The sequence below is a fragment of the Gossypium raimondii genome, chromosome 8, assembly GCF_025698545.1.
Source record: "Gossypium raimondii isolate GPD5lz chromosome 8, ASM2569854v1, whole genome shotgun sequence".
In the NCBI taxonomy this organism is placed as follows: Eukaryota; Viridiplantae; Streptophyta; class Magnoliopsida; order Malvales; family Malvaceae; genus Gossypium; species Gossypium raimondii.
In genome coordinates this window covers 21,219,538-21,241,583 of record NC_068572.1, presented here as the reverse complement: position 1 = coordinate 21,241,583, position 22,046 = coordinate 21,219,538, and the positions used below count along the sequence as shown (strand labels likewise).

At 33.1% G+C, this 22,046-nt stretch overlaps 2 protein-coding genes across 6 annotated transcripts; both read left to right on the top strand.

Moving 5' to 3' along the window:
* Positions 1-17,639: 17,639 nt before the first annotated feature.
* Positions 17,640-18,448, top strand: LOC105790997 (mitochondrial import receptor subunit TOM6 homolog). Its single transcript, XM_052634319.1, has 2 exons — positions 17,640-17,896; positions 17,986-18,448. The coding sequence occupies exon 2, from the start codon at positions 18,057-18,059 to the stop codon at positions 18,219-18,221; it is 165 nt and encodes a 54-aa protein (XP_052490279.1). The 5' UTR covers positions 17,640-17,896; positions 17,986-18,056; the 3' UTR covers positions 18,222-18,448.
* Positions 18,449-18,639: 191 nt separating this feature from the next.
* Positions 18,640-21,324, top strand: LOC105790996 (ATP synthase subunit gamma, mitochondrial). Of its 5 annotated transcripts, none has more exons than XR_008198463.1 (6): positions 18,640-18,919; positions 19,019-19,138; positions 20,166-20,287; positions 20,457-20,521; positions 20,883-20,954; positions 21,049-21,324. XR_008198463.1 is itself a non-coding variant. In XM_052634318.1 (5 exons), exons 1-5 carry the CDS (start codon positions 18,707-18,709, stop codon positions 21,054-21,056), a joined length of 528 nt encoding a protein of 175 aa, XP_052490278.1. In that variant the 5' UTR covers positions 18,640-18,706; the 3' UTR covers positions 21,057-21,324. The 5 variants fall into 5 exon arrangements, 2 of the variants coding, with proteins under 2 accessions (XP_052490278.1, XP_052490277.1); XR_008198465.1 differs by having other exon boundaries at positions 20,457-20,577; XR_008198464.1 differs by having other exon boundaries at positions 20,457-20,577; positions 20,883-21,324.
* The last annotated feature ends 722 nt before the right edge of the window (positions 21,325-22,046 follow it).

Below are 22,046 nucleotides of genomic sequence, written 5' to 3'. Positions count from 1 at the left end.
TTACGCGTGTAATACATTATGCCCCTATTCCGGTGTTTGGTTCGCTGTAATAGGTATTACGCCACAGATTACATTACGCCCCTAATCCCCAAATTGCCATGTTTTCTAATCCTTCCCAATTCATTGTAATAGCTATTGCGTCCGCTTCCCTCCCATCTCTCTGTTTTACCCTCCTCCCTACCCGACCCTCTCTTCTTGTCCTCAAATTTCTTCTCCCATTTCCCACTGCTTGTTGATTATCTGTCCTCATCATTTCTTCTCGTCTCGGTGACTAATTTCTCTTCCCATTTCCTCCCAACCCTATCTGCCAAGACACCAAAACTCCCATTTAGTTCTTGAATTCATTGAATCGACTAGAAATGGAGATTTCTATGTGAAAGGAGCTTTGAGTGGGTGATATTAGATGGAAAATTTAGATATGTTTGGTGGTATGCAAACTTTATTGGCTATTTGGTTCCTTTAATAATGTGATTTAATTTGGAAAGGAGCTGAACGATCTTCTTCGGGAGATGATGTTGCTAGATATTAAACATGGAAATCGGTTTATGGGTTTGCATTGCTTTTATGTTAGCTTAGATGAAATCGACGGATTAGATCTTCTTTGTTAGTCTTGTTCGTCTTGATACTTTATAGTTAATTACCATTACATTGCCACTATGTTACAACGATTATGCTTAAATTTTTCTATGTTTTTTCAAGGACCTATGCCAATACCATATCTGAATATGTGTTGAGTACATTTACTTTTGTAAAAAGTAAAGAATCGGATAACCAAGAATTGCTAGTTTAACTTTGGTAAATTGGTCTTCATGGGCTAGCAATTAAGGTTTCATCATTTTCATTTAGCCTTAAGTGAATATTTTACCGTCTGGTGCAAGAAGCTATCACCATGCCAAAGGGAGAAATGATGGATTTGTTTGTTCATACCTCTAGGAATTATGATTGATGTCTTGGAATGACCTTTTGTGCATGTTTCTTATCCGTTGAAGAAACTTCGGTTTAGCTACTCCTTAAATAAACTAATGGTGTATAGGTTTCTAATAGATTTTCCGTGATATTCTGCACTATGACTATTCGGATACGGACAATCTTACGGAAAGGTATATAAAATAAACATATTGTTTTGAAAGGAAACGAAAATTAAAGTTATCTCTCTGTAAAAGATATGGTTATTATCTCTAAGGTGATAGGATTATATAAAGCTCTTTCTTACTTTTATCTTTTACGACCAAGTGAGCGAGCACATATGCAGATATTGAAGTGCATATAAATGTCTTGAAGAGAGCTATGGTACAAAACAGAAGATATCATCCTCTATGGTTAATCTGTTGGTAGTGGCCCCACTTTGGATCTAGCACTCATTGCCTCGGTTAAGAGTCATTGTTTTGCACGATCCCATACTTTCGGTTTAAGAGTAATGTATCCTGTAAAGCGTACATATTGGTTTGACATTTATAAGGTAATGAAAGTCGTATAAGTTTGCTTCTCCGTTATTCGCTAATAAGGATTTATTTATGTGAATATTGCAAAAATAATGTGTTCTTTTTTGGGCTGTTTGTTTGCGAATATTGATAAAATTCCACTTGTCAATTGTCCGGTTCTTATCATTCATGTAAGTATCTCAGTAATCTGACAGTCTATAAGACTTCATATATTATAAATTTCATAAGCCTACCACATGCAAACATATCTCTTTATGTTTGAGCCATTATGTTACTTATATTGTTCTTATCTTTTTACATTGAATTCTTCATAATTATAATGGAACTTAAAGAATTCTCATTTTCTTTTATTTCTTCAAAGTCCAAAATTACTTTTGAACTTTTTAGGTTGAAACTTGAAAGGATACCCCATTATTGAAAGATGACATACTAAAGCAACACTCAACATTTTCTTCATATGATATCTTGAATTTTAATTTTTCCCTACATTTTCCTTTGATATGTTTGTTGTAATAACTTATTTGTTCTTACCCAAAGTTCCTGGATCCACTTTCATTGGATGATGAATTGATGATTAGAGCTTTTGGCCTCAAATCGAATGAAAATATTGGCGCGGGAGTGCAGGGGCTATCAATGAATTTTGTAGACCTTTCTACGCTTTTGATTCACATAAAGTCATATCGATCATTGATTTTGTCATGTTTAGTGCTACGGTGTTTCTCTTGAAGGTCCAATTCTTTCAGTCAAGTCGACAAAATATAGATCTGCATTGAACTTTGGCCCATGCAAGGTGTCTCAAGTACAAACAAAAGATAGTTGTCTTGGCAATGGGTAAATAATTGCAAGTTTTGGAGGATTGGCATTCGGACAAAGTAAATTAATTGGAGTCCATAGAATTAAGAGTTCTTGCAACTTAAACACCATAGAATTAAGAATCTCTTTCGATCAATTGGAAAAGTCTCGAAGGAGTGTGGATTGCCATGAGAAGTCACGGAAAAACGTTGACCATCAGTTGGAAAGAGCTCGCAAAAGTGTTGATCTGTTGGATAGAATACTAACAGGGGTGATGATACTACTTTCGTGTAAAAAAAAAACTCCATGCAAGTGTTTGACATTTCATGTTGTGATGAACTAAATCTGGTTTTGTTCTTTATTAATTCTTATGGCGTCTGAGGCTTTGTATTTGGTTTTCCCAATATCTTTTGATTATACTATGGCATGAAATATGAGTTTGGTGTTTTGCTTGACCTATGTTTCTAGTTGAGATCTCTCTTGCAAACATAAGCTAGTTTTCCTTGGGCTAAAAACTTGGGAATCAAACTGGTAAAAGCTTTGGTTTTCGATTCAACAAGAAGGTGATTATTATGAAGGCTACATGGCATTAATCATCTTAAGAGAACAAGCGATAGTAAAACCAGATTTGCAACCCTTCGCAAGTGTCAAAAGTCTTTAATTTTAAGAATTTTATTAAATTATATATTTTAATTAAAATATATTTAATAATAATTATGTTTAAATATGATTAAATTATTTATTATTGATAATAATAATCTTATTAAAATTTAAATAACAATAACAATAATCATTTACCAAAACAAATTTCTGCTAAGGGTATTCTAGTCATTTTAGTTTTTTCATTATGCTATTACACCTCTATTACACTCAACCAAACACAGGATTACTATTACGCCTCTATTCCATTACATTCAACCAAACAGTTGATTTGCTATTACACAGCTTTTCCATTACACCTCTATTCCATTACACCTCTAATCCAATACACCTCTAATCCAATACAGCGAACCAAACGTGCTGTAAGACTAAAACTAAGCTAATGTGTATATCCTCTCACCTTAGCCAAAATTGGTTGTTTTAGGCTGATGGCTTGTAACAACCCGATTTTCAGTGGTGTCAAAAATAGTGGTTCGAGGCCATCAAATTCGACGAGTAAGCTCGTAAATTTTATTATTTAGTAATTACGAGTCAAATGTGGTTTTTGAAAGATTTTTGAATAGGAAATTTATGTTTTATAATGATTTATTAGGTCAAGTGGTTTTAGAAAATGAGGTTTCGAGAACTTGTTTCTATAAAACGAGCTGTAAATATTTTTATAAATGTTTATAGAATGTCATTAAAGTAGTATTAAAGTTTAGTTAGAAAATTTTAACGTTTTGATAGTTAATTAATTAAAATGAACTAAATTGAAAAAGGTGCAAAACTTGTTAATTATAAGAAATAAGTGATTAAATGGCTTAAATAATAAATAAGGGAGGACTTAAAGGACAAATATCCCCAAATTGATATAGTGGGACGGCATGTTAATGAAAAATAATAAAATAAAGCAAATGGATGGCAAAATTGTAAATTGTATGAAATTAAACATACAAATTGAAATTAAAAGAGAATTCTAGACATTTACCTTCTTCAACTTCAGTAAACCGACATGGGAGATAACTTTTAAGCTGGTTTTGCTTATTTTTATTGCATGTGAGTCTAATTCTTGCCCTTTTCTTGTAAATTTTATATTTTTGAAATTGTTACAATTAAGTCCAACTAAGTCTTATCTTAGTTTTTGATTCTATTAGAAATTTTGAAAGTTACCATTGATGAATATAAGATGTTTTAGATGAATAACATGGATATAAAGCTTTAATTTTGTTGTATGATGATTTTATAAAGTGATTTTGTTAAATATTGATTTTAGGATCAAATTGTGAAAAGGTTAAAATATTAAGGTTTGGTATTAAATTTCTATTTTATTAAGGGCAGTATGATAGGCTAAAATATTTAGATAAATTATTAATTGATAAAAATTAGTTAATTTGATAGATTAACTAGTTAAGGGCTAAATTGCAAACGTTGTAAAAGTTTAGGCTAATTGTGTAAATTCAAAAATTAATGGGTATTAATTGTGAAGTGAATTGGAATTGAAATATAAACTAATGAATGAGTAATTTTATATTTTAGATCAAGATCCTATAGATACTGTGAAAAGGAAAGTTAGTGGAATAGTCCTTGAACTTACAATTATTGCAAATCAATCCAAGTAAGTTCGTACGGTTATACTTTAATAATTATATTGATTTGATGTATGGTATTAAGTATTTATTCTTTTGTTGAAAATGAATTATTGTTGAAGTTATAATTTTGAATTGAATATTCAGATTAAATGGAATGCGTGATTTGAGTACAATCATTATGTTGCACAAGACAGCATAGGAGGAAAATGACAGAAAATTACCCAAGTAAACCGGGGTTCAGCATTTTTTTGAGCTCCCATGCTTTACTTTCTGTTCAGCACTTATGAGCTTCTGTTTAACTCTTATGAGTTTCCGTTCAGCTCTTTTGAGCTTCTATTCAACTCTTAAGAGTTTCTGTTTAGCTCTTACGAGCTTCTGCTTAACCCTTATAAGTTTTTGTTTAACTTTCATGAGTTTCTGTTTAGCTCTCATGAGCTTCTGTTTAGCTTTCAGGTTTCTGAAAACGATGTACTCTTATCCGTAAGCCATTCTCCGATTTAGGAAGGATTTGGTAAGGTGATTATATATATATTGAAATCAAAAGACATATTATTTATTTTTTATATTGATTTGAAACAAGTGTAATTATCAATTGAAGTTGTGGTTGACAGGGAATTGACATGAATGATTTTATTTATTTGAATTGTTATAGTAGGTTCGGTAAGATTTGTGTTGTTACATGACTGATGGATTTTTGTTACCAAAATTGCCCCTACACGGGCCTTTTGTGATTGGTGCGTCAGGTGGACAAAGACTAACCTTTTTGTCTAATTTTGTCCCTTCATGATATCAATATTGCGATACCCAAGAAGAGGATATCACGATACCCCAGTCAATTTCAAACTTAGGGGTCTTCTTGGAGGGTGGATATTGCAATACCCAAAGTGGATATCATGATACCATTGAAGGGCGGTCTCCAATTTTCAAGTTTGTTGGAGGTATCACGATTCCAAGGTTTGGATATTGCGATACCCTCTCATTTGGTGTCATTTTCGCTCGTTTTCAACTTCCAACACGTCCCTACACCACTCAACTATACGTTAGGGCCCTTAATGACACTATTGGCCAAATTGGGTCTCAAAATAAGTAAAAATGAAACATTTACATTTATTAACTTAAAATCTAAAAATACCAAAAAAAGCTACGAAAAAGATGCAACTTTGCTTGAGAATAAACTCTTTAAGTATACCGAGAAAGCCTAATTTTCCATATCAAATTACAGTAGATCAAACTCCTCCACACTTAACTATTTGTTTTTCATCATGCAAACACACTAAATGTGCAAAAGAAAAGACGACTCTTGAACTAAATTAGGAAATTAAGTCACATAGTGGTAAAACATTGAACTCATATGAGAACTACCTTACATGCAACTTAAAAGTGATATCTAGCTAACTTGTTTATTCCTAATGTAAACATAGTTAGTTCACTAAATTAAAATGTCAATAGATGTAGAGGCAATGGAAATGAACATATGTACAAGTGTTATCTATCAAAATAAATTATGTGGATCGCTCATAGATATTTAAAAAGAATTAGTCATATCCGTTCAAACAAATGCAAGCTATTCACGAATTACTGTGTTGGTGACTTAGTCGGGTCCCAAAGGTCTTTTAGGCTTTTAACAATCTGAGACTTAGGACGGTTCAAAATTCAAACATTGGGCACTAAACACAGTTAAGCACATGACATTGTTCCCTACTCGCCCCCTATTTATTCACCAACTCACCTCCTCATTTCTCCTTCCCTTGCCTACCTTATTTCTCCAAAATGCTAGAAGGCATTACATGAGATTAGTACGTACAAAATTTTGTAATTGTGAATTGAAATATTTTCATTTTCAAGCTTAATTTTGATTTAGCTCTATTTTTTCTTTATTTTTGTGCTATTTCTTTCACCTTTTTTTTTCACATTCTAAATCGCGTAATCTCTTCATTTTCTTTTTCTCACACAAAGCCATCATAATGTCTCTACCTAGCCGTCAATGTCCATGGCCTGACGTCCATTACATCGTACATTTTAAAGAACGAGATAGAGAGGATTGAGTTCTAGACTTGTTTAAGCTTAAAGCTTTGATATTAAGGTTACAAATAAAAGGTACTTGAGGCTCAAAGATATGGGAACTAGAGATACATAGCAAAAGGTATGCTTTTAGGCTCTAGAATATTTCAAACAATGCTTAAGGTCTTTTTTGAATCAATCACCTAACACCAATTCTTTCAAGTGCACATCTATTTAAACGAACAATTAACAATTCAAATTATTTATCTACAAGGATTTATATACTTTATTCATCCTATGGTACACTTTATACATTTTCATTTAGGTTATTGCCTCTACCCTATAATATACATTAACTATTGAGCTAACTTGTCTACAATAAAGAATAAAATATTATCTAATATCATTCAAAATTTACAAGTTTGGTAATTCTATGTACTTATTCAATATTTAAACCTAATAACTTATTACCTAATTGTATCCCAAGCACCATGCAATTACACCAAATAAATGAAGAAAAAAAAAAAAAAATATTTTTGCTATTTTTGAAAATTTTTGAAAAAGACAAAATTTGAAATAAACACACAAAATAACTGATGCGGTCGTTGAAAGTACCAAAAATATCCTATCCCTAATAAATAATAAAAAAAAGAATAGTAAAAGGGAAGTAAGGTCAAATCCTCAGGGACTGGATTTGTACAATATCTTGTTCTGTGAAATCCCAGGCAGAATTTTGCACAAGAAAACCTACGTTCTTGGAAAAAATAAAAAAAATAACAGAATTAAAGATTTGGATCTAGAAACGAAAAATAAAATAAAAACAGAATAAAGAATATTGAATCGAAAATTCGAGAAATTAAAAATAGAGTTGAGAGAAAGGAAATTCTTATGGGAGGTTCCAGCCTCCAGTTGTCTCGTTTCGCCTTGGGTTCAATCCTCGGCTTTAGATGATCCTTCCCAAACCGACTAAGCCAGTTATAGTGGAAGAGGACACCTACGACCACCAGCTCCAAGGATTTAGACTTACGATTTAGTGGAACCCGACTCTAGCCAACATCGCTTCTGTGGGATTGTCTTATGCTAGATCAACACTTCTCAATGGCGAATCTCGCGCCATTTTGTCTCTTGGGCTCGCCAACCTCTGACGCAGTAAGCTAACGAACTGACTGTGCAACATTCCCAAAACATACAAAGCGACCGCCTTTACATACGTTGAAAAGCTTACTTCTTAAGGGACATAGACGGAAGCGTCGGCCCTGTGGTACGGAGAAATGATGAATACTCAGCGAGGAGGCTAAGTACGGACTCTAAGCCTCAAGAACCCTTTTTGGGGAATATCTACAACCTTCATCTAGATGGGTTTAGTGGCTCATGACTGTGGTGGAAAAGAAATAAATAAAATAAAAATGGAGATTTTATTGAAAGGAAATATGAGAAGAACAAAAGCCTAGATTTTTGGGGAGAGAGTGTTTACAGAAAAAGATGATGCCTTTTGAGTCACTTCACCCACTGTTTATAGTGCTAGGGGAGATAGTCTAATCCTACTTAAACTCCCAAAAGATAAATACATTTAATTGAAGATAAATAAAGATAAATAAAATTAAATCCTAAAATTAAATAATCCTTAATAATTACCTTAATATTAATTATCCTTATACAATTAAAATAGAGTCTGATAGAATAAAATCTTTTCTTTTTGCATTTCAACCATTGTTTCCTTCGTGCTTGCACTTTTGGCACCAACTTTTCCTTGTGTTGCACATTATCTCATTTTATCTCTAAATTCACGCTTTTGGCCCTTAATTTTGCTTTTGCCTCAAATTTAGTCCCTATGAGATAAAAGATCGTAAATAGCTCAAATTAGCAGGATCATACTCAGAATAAATACATAATTAATACATAAAAATACGTTATTCTAAAGTGTTATCAAATTCCCCCTACTTAGCCCATGCTTGCCCTCAAGTATGGTTCCTATCTACTGTGAAAGTTAGATTTTGCCATAAAAGAAATACCACTCCAAAGTTTTATAAAAATCAGTCAAAAATGCATATGAAAAATAAAGAGAACCCTAAGCTTGCTTTAAGTAAAACAGAAAAAGTTTTCTAATTAATACACACAAAAATTAGAACCGACTTGAATTATTTAATGAAAATTAGGTAAATTACCAAACCTACCAAACCACCCTATTTGTTTCCTCCTTTAGTCCCCAAATTATATATATTTTTCTTTATTTATTTATTTTTATTTTGATTTATTTATTATTTATATTTTTTATGGTTTAGGAATATACTAAACCTTTTGACGCGAAGAGAGATGACAGCCAAGCACCCCACCCCGGTTACTCAGCCCAACAGACTCCTAATTTATTATAATTTTTTCTTAAGAACACATCGAACCTTTTGACGCGAAGATAGATAACAACCAAGCACCTCACCCCGGTTACTTAGCCCAACATGTTCTTAAAAATTAATTCCGGTTAGTGGAGTTTTACCTAACACGTTACACAACCTTTTGAAGCAAAATAGGATGACAACCCAAGCACCCTACCCCGGTTACTCAGTCAGTCATGTTTTTAAGCTGCACTCATAACCACGAAAACATTAAACGACATTTTAATAATAACTTTTTTTATGAGGACTTTAGAGAAAAAACAATCAAGTGTCAAAAATAAGTTTTAGTAATTACCTTAATAGTCATGAACATATTTTAGCATGCAAACATATTAAGTGTCCACTTTGTATTAAACTTGATTAATTTTACGAAAAGCAAGGTAAAGTTAACTCTATGAATCACAATTATTTTTAGCCTAATAAGAATAAAACAGTGGAGATGTCATCAATTATGAAAAATCCGTAATTTCCTCAGAAAACAAGTATCATGCTTGTAGGTCAAACAATAGGCAATTCTTGGTAAAAATCTTGGGCATGAAAAGAGGCAAGAGATTCTAAAAACAATAAATATGGACAAAATGGAGCCTCAAGTAGTAACACCAGCCAAAAATAATCACAACAACAGTAACAACAAAAACAACCAAAATCACAGCAAAAAATGACAGTAATAACGAAGAGTACATCTCCCCTACTGAAAGCACATTGTCCTCAATGTGGACGAAAAGAAATAAACAGGTAGAAAAGTTTAGAAAAACTCCCCGTGTTGTTACTGTCTATCGCATATGATGGCTGGGGTGCAAAGAAACGACGATGTCGTTAGGTTCATGGTGAAGGAGGGCTCGGCGACGGCACGGCTACGGGTCCGAACCATGGTGGTGGCGATCGATGGTGAGGGAGAATGGTGAGGGAAGAGTGGCGGGATATGATGGTTTTGTGGGAAAATGAAAGAAAAATGTTTTAAAATTTTAGGGTTGGGGGGTTAATTTGTGCTGAGGGGTGGTGCTTGGGTGCAGGGATAAGGGTGGTTGGCTGCAGGAATAGGGTGGTTGGCTGCAGGCATTCTTGGCTGGAATAGTATCTGGAATAGAGGTTGTTTGGTACCATGGATAGGGTTGTTTGGTTCTTTTTTTTAGCTTTTTCCTTTTTTTTCGCATTTTCGCTCTGTTTTATCTAAGCAAAAGAAGAGAAATTTATTAATATCCAAATAAGTAATAAATAATAAAATAAAATAAAGTAATAAATAAAGTAAAGAAAATAAAATAAAATTAAAAATAATAAAAATAATAAAAAACAAAAAAATAAAAAAATTGGGTTGCCTCCCAACAAGCACTTGTTTAACGTCGTTAGCTCGACGCCGTTATTGATTCTATGGTGGTTCCAAATGGATTTTCTCAACCGTGTGGGCCTGAAAATTCTCATAAAATGGCTTCAACCACTGGCCATTGACTACGAATCGCTTTCCAGATTCTTCACTCTCTATTTCAATCGCTCCATGTGTGAACACTTCAGTAACAATAAAAGGTCGTTGCCATCGTGATCGAAGCTTACCTGGGAATAACTTTAACACGGAGTTATAAAGTAAACCTTTTTTTCCTACCGAAAAATGCTCCTATGCTATTCTCTTATCGTGAAACAACTTTGTATTGTCTTTATAAATGCAAGCATTCTCATAGGCATCATTGCGAATTTCTTCTAACTCTTGGATGTCTAATTTCCTTGCCTTTCCTGCAGGTTCTAACTCCATGTTACATTGTCGAACGGTCTAATAGGCTTTATGTTCCAATTCGACCGGAAGGTGGGAAGCTTTGCCAAAAACAAGTCGATATGGGGTCATACCAATCGGTCCCTTATACGTAGTCCGATAGGCCCAAAGTGTGTCATTTAGCCGAAGGCTCCAATCCTTTCGGTTGGGACAAACTGTTTTCTCCAAAATAGTCTTGATTTCCCTGCTCGAGACCTCAGCTTAACCGTTCGTTTGGGGATGGTAAGCCGTAGCTATACGGTGGTGGACTCCGTATTTTTCCAACAGTGCCTCCATGACCTTATTGCAAAAGTGGGTGCCACGATCACTGATTAGGGCTCGAGGTGTGCCAAACCTGGAAAAAATAGTTCGTTTTAGTAACTCCACAGTAGTTTTGGCATTATCATTGTGAGTAGGTTTTGCTTCTATCCACTTAGAAACATAGTCTATTGCAAGAATTATATATGCATTGCTAAATGAAGAAATAAATGGGCCCATGAAATCGATGCCCCATACATCAAAGGTTTCGCATACATAAATCGGGGAAAGGGGAATTTAATTTCGTTTAGTGATGTTACCTATATGTTGGCACCTATCACAAGACTTATAGAAGTTATATGCGTCTCAAAAAATTGTAGGATAATATAGCCCATATTCTAACACCTTATGAATGGCCCGCTTAGGGCCAAAGTGACCTTCGCAAGCTTCATCATGACAAAAATTAAGGATAGAAGTTACCTTGATTTTTGGAACACATCTTCGTGTTATCTGGTCTGAACAGTGTTTCCACAAGTATGGGTCATCCCAAATGTAATATCGAGTGTCGCGTCTAAGCTTGTCCCTCACGGAACGTGCTAACTCAGTGGGTAACGATCCTGTGGCTAGAAACTTTACTATATCTGCATACCATGGGAGACGTGCCTCGATCAAGAATAGGCTCTCATCAGGGATTTCTTCCTTAATAGGAATGTCATCAAAATATACTTTTATTCTACTTAAGTGGTCAGCCACTAAATTCTCGCATCCCCTTTTTTCTCGAATCTCGATGTCAAATTCTTGGAGCAGCAAAATCCACCTAATAAGCCTCGATTTTTCTTCCTTCTTCGCGATCAAGTACTTGAGGGATTTTGGGCCAAACTCAAATTTCTTATCCTTCTGCAACAACTCACATAGTGGTCCAGCTACCTCCGAGAAGTTCTTTATGAAGCGCCTGTAGAACCCTGCATAGCTAAGGAAAGAACAAATTTCCCTCACAGTGGAGGGATAAGGCAAAGAATTTATAATATCAATTTTGGCCTTATCGACCTCAATTCCTTTAGATGAAACAACATGACCCAGAATTAAACCCTTGTCTACCATAAAATGACACTTTTCATAATTCAAGACAAGACTAAATTCTATGCACCTACTCAAAATTATCGTTAGGTTTTTAAGGCATTCATCAAAACAATTCCCATATACAGTAAAATCATCCATAAAAACTTCGATAATTTTTTCCACATATTCAGAAAATATACTCATCATGCATCTCTGGAAGGTGGCCGGCGCATTGCAAAGACCGAATGACATCCTTCTGTACACAAATGTACCGAATGGGCATGTAAAAGTGGTATTTTCCTAGTCCTTCGGTGCGACTGGAATTTGAAAGAAACCTGAGTATCCATCAAGACAACAAAAGTGAGTTTTTTCGGCTAATCTTTCGAGCATTTGATCTATAAAAGAAAGAGGGAAATGATCTTTTCTAGTGTATGAGTTCAACTTCCTGTAATCAATGCAGATGCGCCACCTATTTTGTACTCGGGTAGGTACCAAGTCACCTTCAACATTTTTCTTTATTGTCACGCCCGTTTTCTTGGGCACGACTTGTACTGGACTTACCCACCTACTGTCAGAAATAGGGTAAATTATGTCAGCATCTAGAAGCTTGATTATTTCCTTTTTTACTACCTCTATCATATTCGGATTTAGCCGTCTTTGCGCCTCTCGCCTCGGTTTCGTGTTTTCCTCCAAGTATATCCTGTGTGTGCACATCAAAGGGCTTATCCCTTTTAAGTCTGCAATGGTCTAGCCAATCGCCTCCTTATGACTTTTTAGTACATGAACCAAACTTTCCTCTTCATGTGTGGAGAGTCTATTGGAGACTATTGTAACACCCCAAATCCTGTCTAAACATTATGACCGAATTTGGCGATGTCACATTGTAACACCCCTTACCCGTATTCGATGCTGAAATAGGGTACGAGGTATTACCAGAACACATACACTTAGAAACATGTTAAACCGAGTTATAAAATTTCATTCAAATTTAAACTCTTCAAATTTTTAACATGCTTTTATAAATCTTCACCTTATAACTTCAAAATACTATATTTGTAACAAATAGGGCTTCTGAGACCCAATACATACTCATGCAATTCAATACTTCATTTCCATTTCATTTAATTCACGATTCTCATGTTCACGATTCAAGTCAATTTCTCAATCCAATAAACATTTCAATACCACAATAATTCATTTAATTCAAATCATATCATTTGCAATTTCCATTTAATTCTCGTACAATTCAATTTCATTAAGTTCAACACTAATACATATTTATCGTTTAACTTAACGTCCCCTTTTTGCATCATTTTACACTTCAAGCATGAACCTAGTATTTCATTTCCTTTTCACTCTCGTTTCCTATGCATATCACACAAGATATAAACATTACACTCAACCATAGTTGCAATCTAGTCTTTTTGAAGACTAACCACATGATAAACCATTTTAATAAAGATTTACAAACTTTAAACCTTACCATCCTTTTATGATCACAAGCATATTTCCATCTAGACATTTATCATCTCAATGCATAATTTTATAAATTTAATGTGGCGTAATCCAGCCACAACTTGGCCAAAGCCTAAGCATACACACCAAACATGCTAGCCAAATAAACATATAGTATAAGCATTATAAGCATGGATAAGCACCACATTTATTTATGTATCAAACTTATCAACATGAGTTAATTCATAAACCATTTCTGACATTGCTACATACCAAATCATATACCAAGTATACCACATACACATACTATGAAACTTTATTTTCTCACATGAACTTTAACTATAACTAATAATGCACAATTATAAACATTATTTCTTTTCAATCGTTTATCGATTATAATAGAGCATATGGTCAATTATACACAAATCATTCCTATGTTCTTCCAATTTTCCTCCTCCTCCTCTCCATTCCACATCCTTAATGTGTATAACACACTTAAACAACATTAACTACAGTTTCACTATTCATTCACATGTATATTTAAAGCTGTCTACTCGAGTCAGAGTCACTAAATTATTTTTACTTAGAGCTAAAGAACTCCAAATTAATATCCATAAATTTTCTCCAAAACTAGATTCACATATCTTCTTACCATAAAAATTTCATAATTTTTGGTTTACCCGAATAGTATATTTTATTCTCTAAAGTTTTACCCTATTTCACTGCTTGACAGTTCTGACCTCTCTTCACTAAAAATTAATTATCTCATTGTACAGAATTCGGATATTGTTTTGGTTTTTTCCCCTAAAAATATATTTACTGAGGATTCTAAAAATATAAACTGTATCCCATAATTATTTTTGTACAATTTGTGACAATTTTTCAAAGTCAGAACATGGGATTCCAAACTCATTCTGACTCTATCTAACTAAACTTCAAATATCTCAAAATATATAACTCTTTTGCTTGCTCTGTTTCTTTTATGTGAAAATAGAATCATTCATATTCAATTTCATATATTATTCAGCCTCTAATTCAATCTCCACCATTTTTGGTGATTTTTCAAAGTCGTACAACTGTTGCTGTCTAAACTATTTTATTACTAAATGTACTCTTTCATAATTTCACTTTTTCACTTTCAATCACAATTCAATTCAAAATTCACTTTTCCATTTCTAAGTCGATATTCAATTAAATTCCACACCTATATTCATTATTCAATTACACTTAGTCAATTTCCCGATGAACACTTCAGAATAATAACAGATACTCAGTGGATTCAGCACATAGCAACCACGTTATTAATCAATGATGTCCTGTGGAATAAGCACATAGCAACCACCTTACTAATCAATGATGTTCAGTTCACATAGTAGCCTGCACATAGTACTACACATGTGACCATTACCATCCGATACACGTAATAGCTTGCGCATAGTACTACACACGTGATCAAAACTATCTGGTACGCATAGTAGCCTGCACATAGTACTACACATGCGACCTATCATTTCGATACACGTAGTAGCCTGCACATAGTACTACACACGTGACCATCACTTTCAATTTTACATAGTGGCCTACACACAATCCGTGCCACACATGTGATCATTTCTGTCACTTCATTCGTATCCCTTTTTATTCCAAAGGCTCATTCGGGAATTTTTTACTTTTTCTCACTTTTCTTTTTATCGATCAATTTCAATTTCTCGTCTTTCTTGATTTATAATAATACATTCAACTTATATAACCTTTACACAATTCATTCAAGTCCAAAAATCATACTTTGGAAAAATTACATTTTTGCCCCTAAAGTTTCACAAAATTATGATTTTGCCCCTAGGCTCGTAAAATAATTTTTATTCAATTTCCTTGCATTTTAGACCTAGATGAACCATTTTCATAACTATAGCAGTCCACAATACTCACTTATTCACACACTTGTGACATATTTTATAACTTTTACAAATTAATCCTTTTAGGCATTTTCATCGAAAATTACTTAGTACAAATCGTTTATCACACTCCAAACATTCATATTCTTCCATAAAACATCAAAATACATGCATATAATTCATGGGTAAATTTTTAAACACAAACCCTAGTTCAAAACAATGGTAAAAATATGTAAATCTTGTTACGAGGATTTCAAAAACGTAAAAATCATTAAAAACGGGGATAGAACGGACTTACAATCGAGCTTAGAAGCTTGAAAAACCCTAGACATGGTTTCCCCATGAAATTTTCAGCCTAGAAGTTGAAGATGGACAAAAATCGGCTTTTAATTTTGTTTTTAATTCATTTTAATAACTAAATGACCAAAATGCCTTTAATGAAAAACTTTGGAAACATGCCTAACCATACCCATTTTTGTCCACCAACTTAACCAATGGTCTAATTACCATATAAAGACCTCCAATTTAAAATTTCATAACAATTGGACACCTCTAACATATAGAACTCAACTTTTGCACTTTTTACAATTTAGTCCTTTTGACTAAATTGAGTTCCCAAACGTCAAAATTTTCGAACGAAATTTTCACGAAATTGTTTTGTGAAATCGTAGACCATAAAAATATAATGAAAATAATTTTTTTCGTCGAATTTGTGGTCCCAAAACTACTATTCTGACTATCCCCAAATTTGGGTTGTTACAACTCTCTCCCCCTTTAGGGATTTTCGTCCTCGAAAATCTTACCATATAGTAGATTAATGATTTGCTTCCACACAGTACATTTCAAATTCACTCATGATTTTGGACTTTCATATCTTTTATAGATAATCACATAGATTCATAAGAAAATCAGGATAGCGATATTTCATCATTTGAAGCTACACAAAGTATCAAAAAATTACAATCCATATAGAATGATATCCATTCCGATGATAAAAAAAATGTCTAGAAAGATCAATGTCACTCATAATTAATGGAATCCAAAGTAATGAAGCAATATTTGTTTATTTATATTAATTAATTTGTTTATTTATATTAATTAATTAAAATTCAATTTATTTTTATTGAATATTTGTTAAAATGGATAAATTTAAAATAATGACACGTAGAAATAATTTGAAATAAAAACATAGAAAAATATTTGTTAAAAATAGAAAAATTAAAATACTATTATTTAAAATAATTTTAAAATTTTTGGGTACATGACTGATTGATTTTAATTTATATATTAAATAATTTCATATATAATTGTAAAAGATACGATAGTATTAATTTTAAAATATTTAATTAAGTATCATTATAGTTTAGGGTTTAATATATATGGTTTAGGGTATGTGGTTAATTTATGAATATTTAAGGCCGGTTTAGGAGTTACAATTTTAAGGTTTATAGATTATGGAATTAGGGATTATGGATTAGGAATTCTGGTTTAAGGGTTGTGATTTAGGGGTTAGGGGTTAGAGATTAAGAGTTAGTGATTTAGGGTTTATAGATTCAATGTTAGGTTAGGGTTTAAGGTTTAGATTTATCAGTATTTTTTAATTTATATATTAAATAAAGTTTAGGGGTTAGTAGTTAGGGGTTAAGGGTTAGGGGTTAGAGGTTAAGAGTTAGTGATTGGGGATTTAAAGATTCGGGGTCGGGTTAGGGTTTAAAGTTTAGATTAATTAGTATTTTTTTAATTTATATATTAATTAACTTCTTATATAATTGTAAAAGAGGGGTTAGAGGTTAAGGGTTAGGGGTTTAGGGTTTATGTTTTATAATTTAAGGTTTAGAACATAAGGGTTAAGGGTTTAGGGTTTAAATTAATTGGTGTTTCTTAATTTATATATTAAATAATTTTTACATAATTGTAAAAGAAATAATATTAATGTTAATATATTAAAATTATGATTATAGTTTTAATTATCTAAGAGATAATAGATAAATTTTATATATATTAAATGGTTTAGGATTTAAGATTTACTTGAGATTTTTAAATGATAAAATTTTATACAATCATTTAATGCTTTTATATTTAAAAATATTTAATCTAAACCATTTGATATATTTAAATATTAGATTTTAAAAAAAATATTGATAAATAAAAAAAATCACTTAACTAATAATTTTTAACAGATAAAATAAAGAATGTTTAACAAAACAAAACGACGTCGTTTTGTTCAAAATAAAATGATTTTTTGCGGCGTTTTTATGAAAAACGCCACAAAAGATAAGCAATAACGGCGTTTTTTTCTAAAAACGCCACAAAATTCAGTTTATCTACAAAATTTCACGCTGATTTTTCCCCAAATTTCCCCCCTAAAACCCCGAACTCTGCCCAAATTTCGCGCTGATTATTTGTGTGTGTGTTTCATCTTGTTGTGTACATTACTCAGATCCCTATCCCTTTTATTTCTGTTCCATTTTTCCTCTTTATTTTCTAATTTTGGGTGTTATTTATTCCATATAGATTTTTAATTATAATTTTGATCATCTTCCAAAAGAGGGAACTCGTTTTTGAAAACCCTAAGCAGAAGGAAGAAATCGAAGTGATTTGAGCCACTGCTTCTGCTTCGCCGCCAACCATGAAGGTTCTATCTCTCAACCATGAATGTATCTTGCTTATCTGAGGAACCACATTTCTTCCTCTTTGTAGCACTAAAACCCCAACAATATCTAGGGTTTTAGCCTCCCTCTCCATTGACGCAGACTATAATCTACAACGCACACAAAAATCAAAGAGAAGCAACGATGTTCCCAGGCATGTTTATGCGCAAACCAGACAAGGCGGCAGCCTTGAAGCAGTTGAAGGCACACGTAGCCATGTTTGGGGTGTGGGTAGCTGTTGTTCTCGTCACTCCTTACATTCTTCATTACCTCTCTGATGAAAAAGAAGAGCTCAAGATTGAGTTCTAGAGGCCATATCTCATTCTTTTTCAGTTGATCAACAAGAAGAGAAAGGAATTAGAATGAAAAGAGTTTGCAAGTTTCAGGTTCCTTTTCTGCTTTAGTATGAAGTTGATGCGTAATCATATTAGGTTGTTTATGTGCTTGCTTGTTAGTCCCTTTATTGGAATAAAATTGTCATGTAATTGAATATGCATTCTTCTGGTTATATGTTGGAATTTGGATTTGGAGAGTTATATCACTGGTTCTTTCGGGTTCAAAAAAAAAAAAAGAATGTATCTTGCTTACACAAAAAAATAAGCTTTACAAAGTTTAAAATTTTACCGTGCACCCTTTCTTTTTATTATTGTTTTTTTATGAAAAAAGTTCAATATTGCCAACCCCACTACAGGATGCCAGAAGAAGCTAGAAATCGACGATGACCACAAACTGTAAGTTTTCTTGCTAAAGGACATGATCAAATATTTGTGCTGCTAATGCTATATATTTTCTAGATGGACTGGAATTTTCTGATGAGATGGATTTCCATTTTATGGACCTTTTCTATTTCTTTCCGCCATACTTATAAATATTTGCAGTTTCAGGTCTCTATTCTTGCTGATGAGATCTTAAAGAATGTGGAGTATGATGCGTTAAGGATTGTCTTCAACAAGTTTCACTCAGTAGTTTCATTTGTGCCGATAGTCTCAATTGTATTATCAGCTGAAGTGAGTAAATCTTTCAGATTGATAGTTATTTTAACCCTTGTTAGTTGCTGCTCTGGTTATTCTCTGTTATTCTTTTTAATTTGGTGTTTATTTGTATAGATTGTTGAAAGGGAATCTGAATCTGGGGGAAAGCTTGGTGAACTAGACTCCTATGCAGTCGAGGGTGGTGAGACAAAGGGTGAAATACTTCAAAATCTGGCTGAGTTCCAGTTCTCTTATGTAAGTCCCTGCTATTTGAAAGAAATGTTTTCGGCTGGAGGAGTCTGATCTCCTCACTGTCGGTCGGGTTGAATCATAGTCTCTTATGTTGTCTTCCTATGTTAATCAGATAGGCAATATATATATATATATATATAGAGGTTATATAGAGGTTTTGTATTGATGATGATTTTGCTGAAATGGTAGTCTTAAAAAAAATTTCCAGGTACAGTAATGAACCAATATCGTGGAATACTATTTTTTTCTTTCTTTTTTGATTTGGGTTGTGGAGATTTTGGTTTTGGGTTTCAGAGGGATCTTATTAGGTAACTTGGTTGCCTATTTGTAATAATATAATAACTAAAAAAAATTATGACAGTATTCTTTTTATATAATGTTGGATTAATGAAAAATAAACTGCGGCTATTATTTTTTATTATTTGTTGGGGTTTAAGCTAAGAGTCTACCGGGTTTCGTGGTAGAATGTTATCAATTTTTTCTGGGGGAAAGCTTGGTGAACTAGACTCCTATGAAGTCGAGAGTGGTGAGACAAAGGGTGAAATACTTCAAAATCTGGCTGAGTTCCAGTTCTCTTGTGTAAGTCCCTGCTATTTGAAAGAAATGTCCTTATTTCTTGTTATTCTGCACGAAAGTCATACCATGTAGGCATGAACTATAGGACTAAATAAATGAACCCTATTTTTCAAAATTTTGAATTTAATTGATACCTTAGGTCATTGAAAGTTGTTTTATGGTGACAAGATTAATACAAATGATTCCTATGATTTCAGAGATAAAAATAAAAGCATAATTGGTCATGTTCCTATGGTTTTTATAGAGCTCTATGTTTCCTTGTTGCTAATTCTTCTGGCTAGTGTTGCCGCGGCAAAACCTTTACCATCTCTTTGTCTAAGGAATCTGGATGAACAAGTACTAACAGTTGCATTTTAATCCGTCATCTTGAGTATGCATAAACCACCTTATCTTCTACTGGAATGTGCTATAGTCTCTGTAATTTGCCATCTAAGCATTCTTGTATTTCCCTTAGGTCATGTTCAATGCGGTTTTGGAGAATGCTTGTAGTGAACAAGGAGCAAGGATGTCTGCTATGGATAGCTCAAGCAGAAACGCCAGTGACATGCTTGATCGCCTGACTCTTACATATAACAGGTCTCGTGCCTCCCTCGTTTTCATATACATTAACTTTCATATGAATTGGTTTATACACTTCATTCGTATTCTGTTGTCACTTATGTTGCATGGAACCACATTTGTTGTACCTTTTATTCCTTTTTCGTAGCTAAAGTATATTATTTTTTTGGTCAAATTTGTGTTTCAGAACCCGTCAAGCTTCAATCACCACAGAGTTGATTGAGATTATATCTGGAGCATTGGCACTGGAAGGTTAATTTCAAATATTTTTCACTGCTAGATTTTTCCAGACGGTAATGAAATAAAATGTCAGTGCACTGTTTGTTTCTCTATAGGTTAATCCATCTCCATCAGAAAATTCCAGTCCATCCAATTACTGGATGGTACTGAAGGAATAAATCTCAGAATTTGTGCTGCTAATGCTATATATTTTCTTAATAATATTTCAGGAAATTTTATATTTATTACTTTAAAATATTGATAATCGAGGAAATAAACTCTACTAATTAATTGTGTTCATAATATTTGGAATAAAAAAGTGATCTGCATTGCTACTGCATGCAATGGAATAAAAAATGTTATTTTTTCTCATCTTTTTCTTTTGTGTAATTAGTTGTGTAGGCTTCTTATCTGAAGTGGTAGGTCTGATTTCATTTTTATTCAGGATCCTTGTGAGTACTGGAAGGTTGGACAACATGTTTAGCATTCTTTTGAGTTGCTAAAAATTTGGAGTCCAAATGTATAACATGCTTTGCATTCTATTCTTTTTTTGAATCCAGCTAGATGACACAATAATCAAAACCATCGAGACAGCACCAGATGAAGAACTCCGAGAATCTAGAGATCTGATTCTGCACATTCGTAGGAGAAATTTGTATCAGGTGGAGAGCTTGAATTTTGTGTTTTGATCATGGTAGCATGCAAACAAACATGCTATTATTAATTTTTAAATGTGAAAGACGAAACTTACTGTATACTGTGTTATTTTCTGTGTTAGTTCTGTAACCAAGATTTACTTGATTAAGAAAATGCATTGTATATTTTATTACCTTGCATATATATTATTTATTTTATTTTTGATTCTAAATTTTTATTTTTACTTAAGTGTTTTAACTTTTGGATTTTAATTGTGTTATTAATTTATTATTTTAATTTCTAAATTTAAATTCATTAATTTTTATATTTATATTTAGTTTTAAAGTTAACATTTTGTAGAAAATTTAATTTAAATAATATTTTTTATTTATCCTTAAAACATAATATAATATTTATTATAGAAATAAATATTATTTGTAAAAAATTATTTTTTTAAAATATATAATTTTAGCGGCGTTTGTCTGAAAAGCGCCGCTAAAGGTCTATTCTATAGCGGCGTTTGTGGGAAAAGCCCCACTAAAGATCTTGGTCTATAGCGGCGTTTGTGGGGAAAGCGCCGCTAAAGGTCATGGTCTTTAGCAGCGCTTGTGGGGAAAGCGCCGCTAAAGGTCATGGTCTTTAACGGCGCTTGTGGGTAAAGCGCCGCTAAAGGTCTTGGTCTTTAGCAGAGTTTGTGGTAAGAGCGCCGCTAAAGGTCTTGGTCTTTAGCGGCGCTTGTGGGTAAAGCGCTGCTAAAGGTCTTGGTCTTTAGCGGCGTTTATTTCTAAAAACGCCGCTAAAGTTAGCGACGCTGTCATTAGCGGCATTTTCGGCGGCGTTTCTCAAAGCGCCGCAATTACTTTTCGCGGCGCTAAAAAGCGCCACTAAAGGTCTAAAAAAGCACCGCTAAAAGCTAGTGATA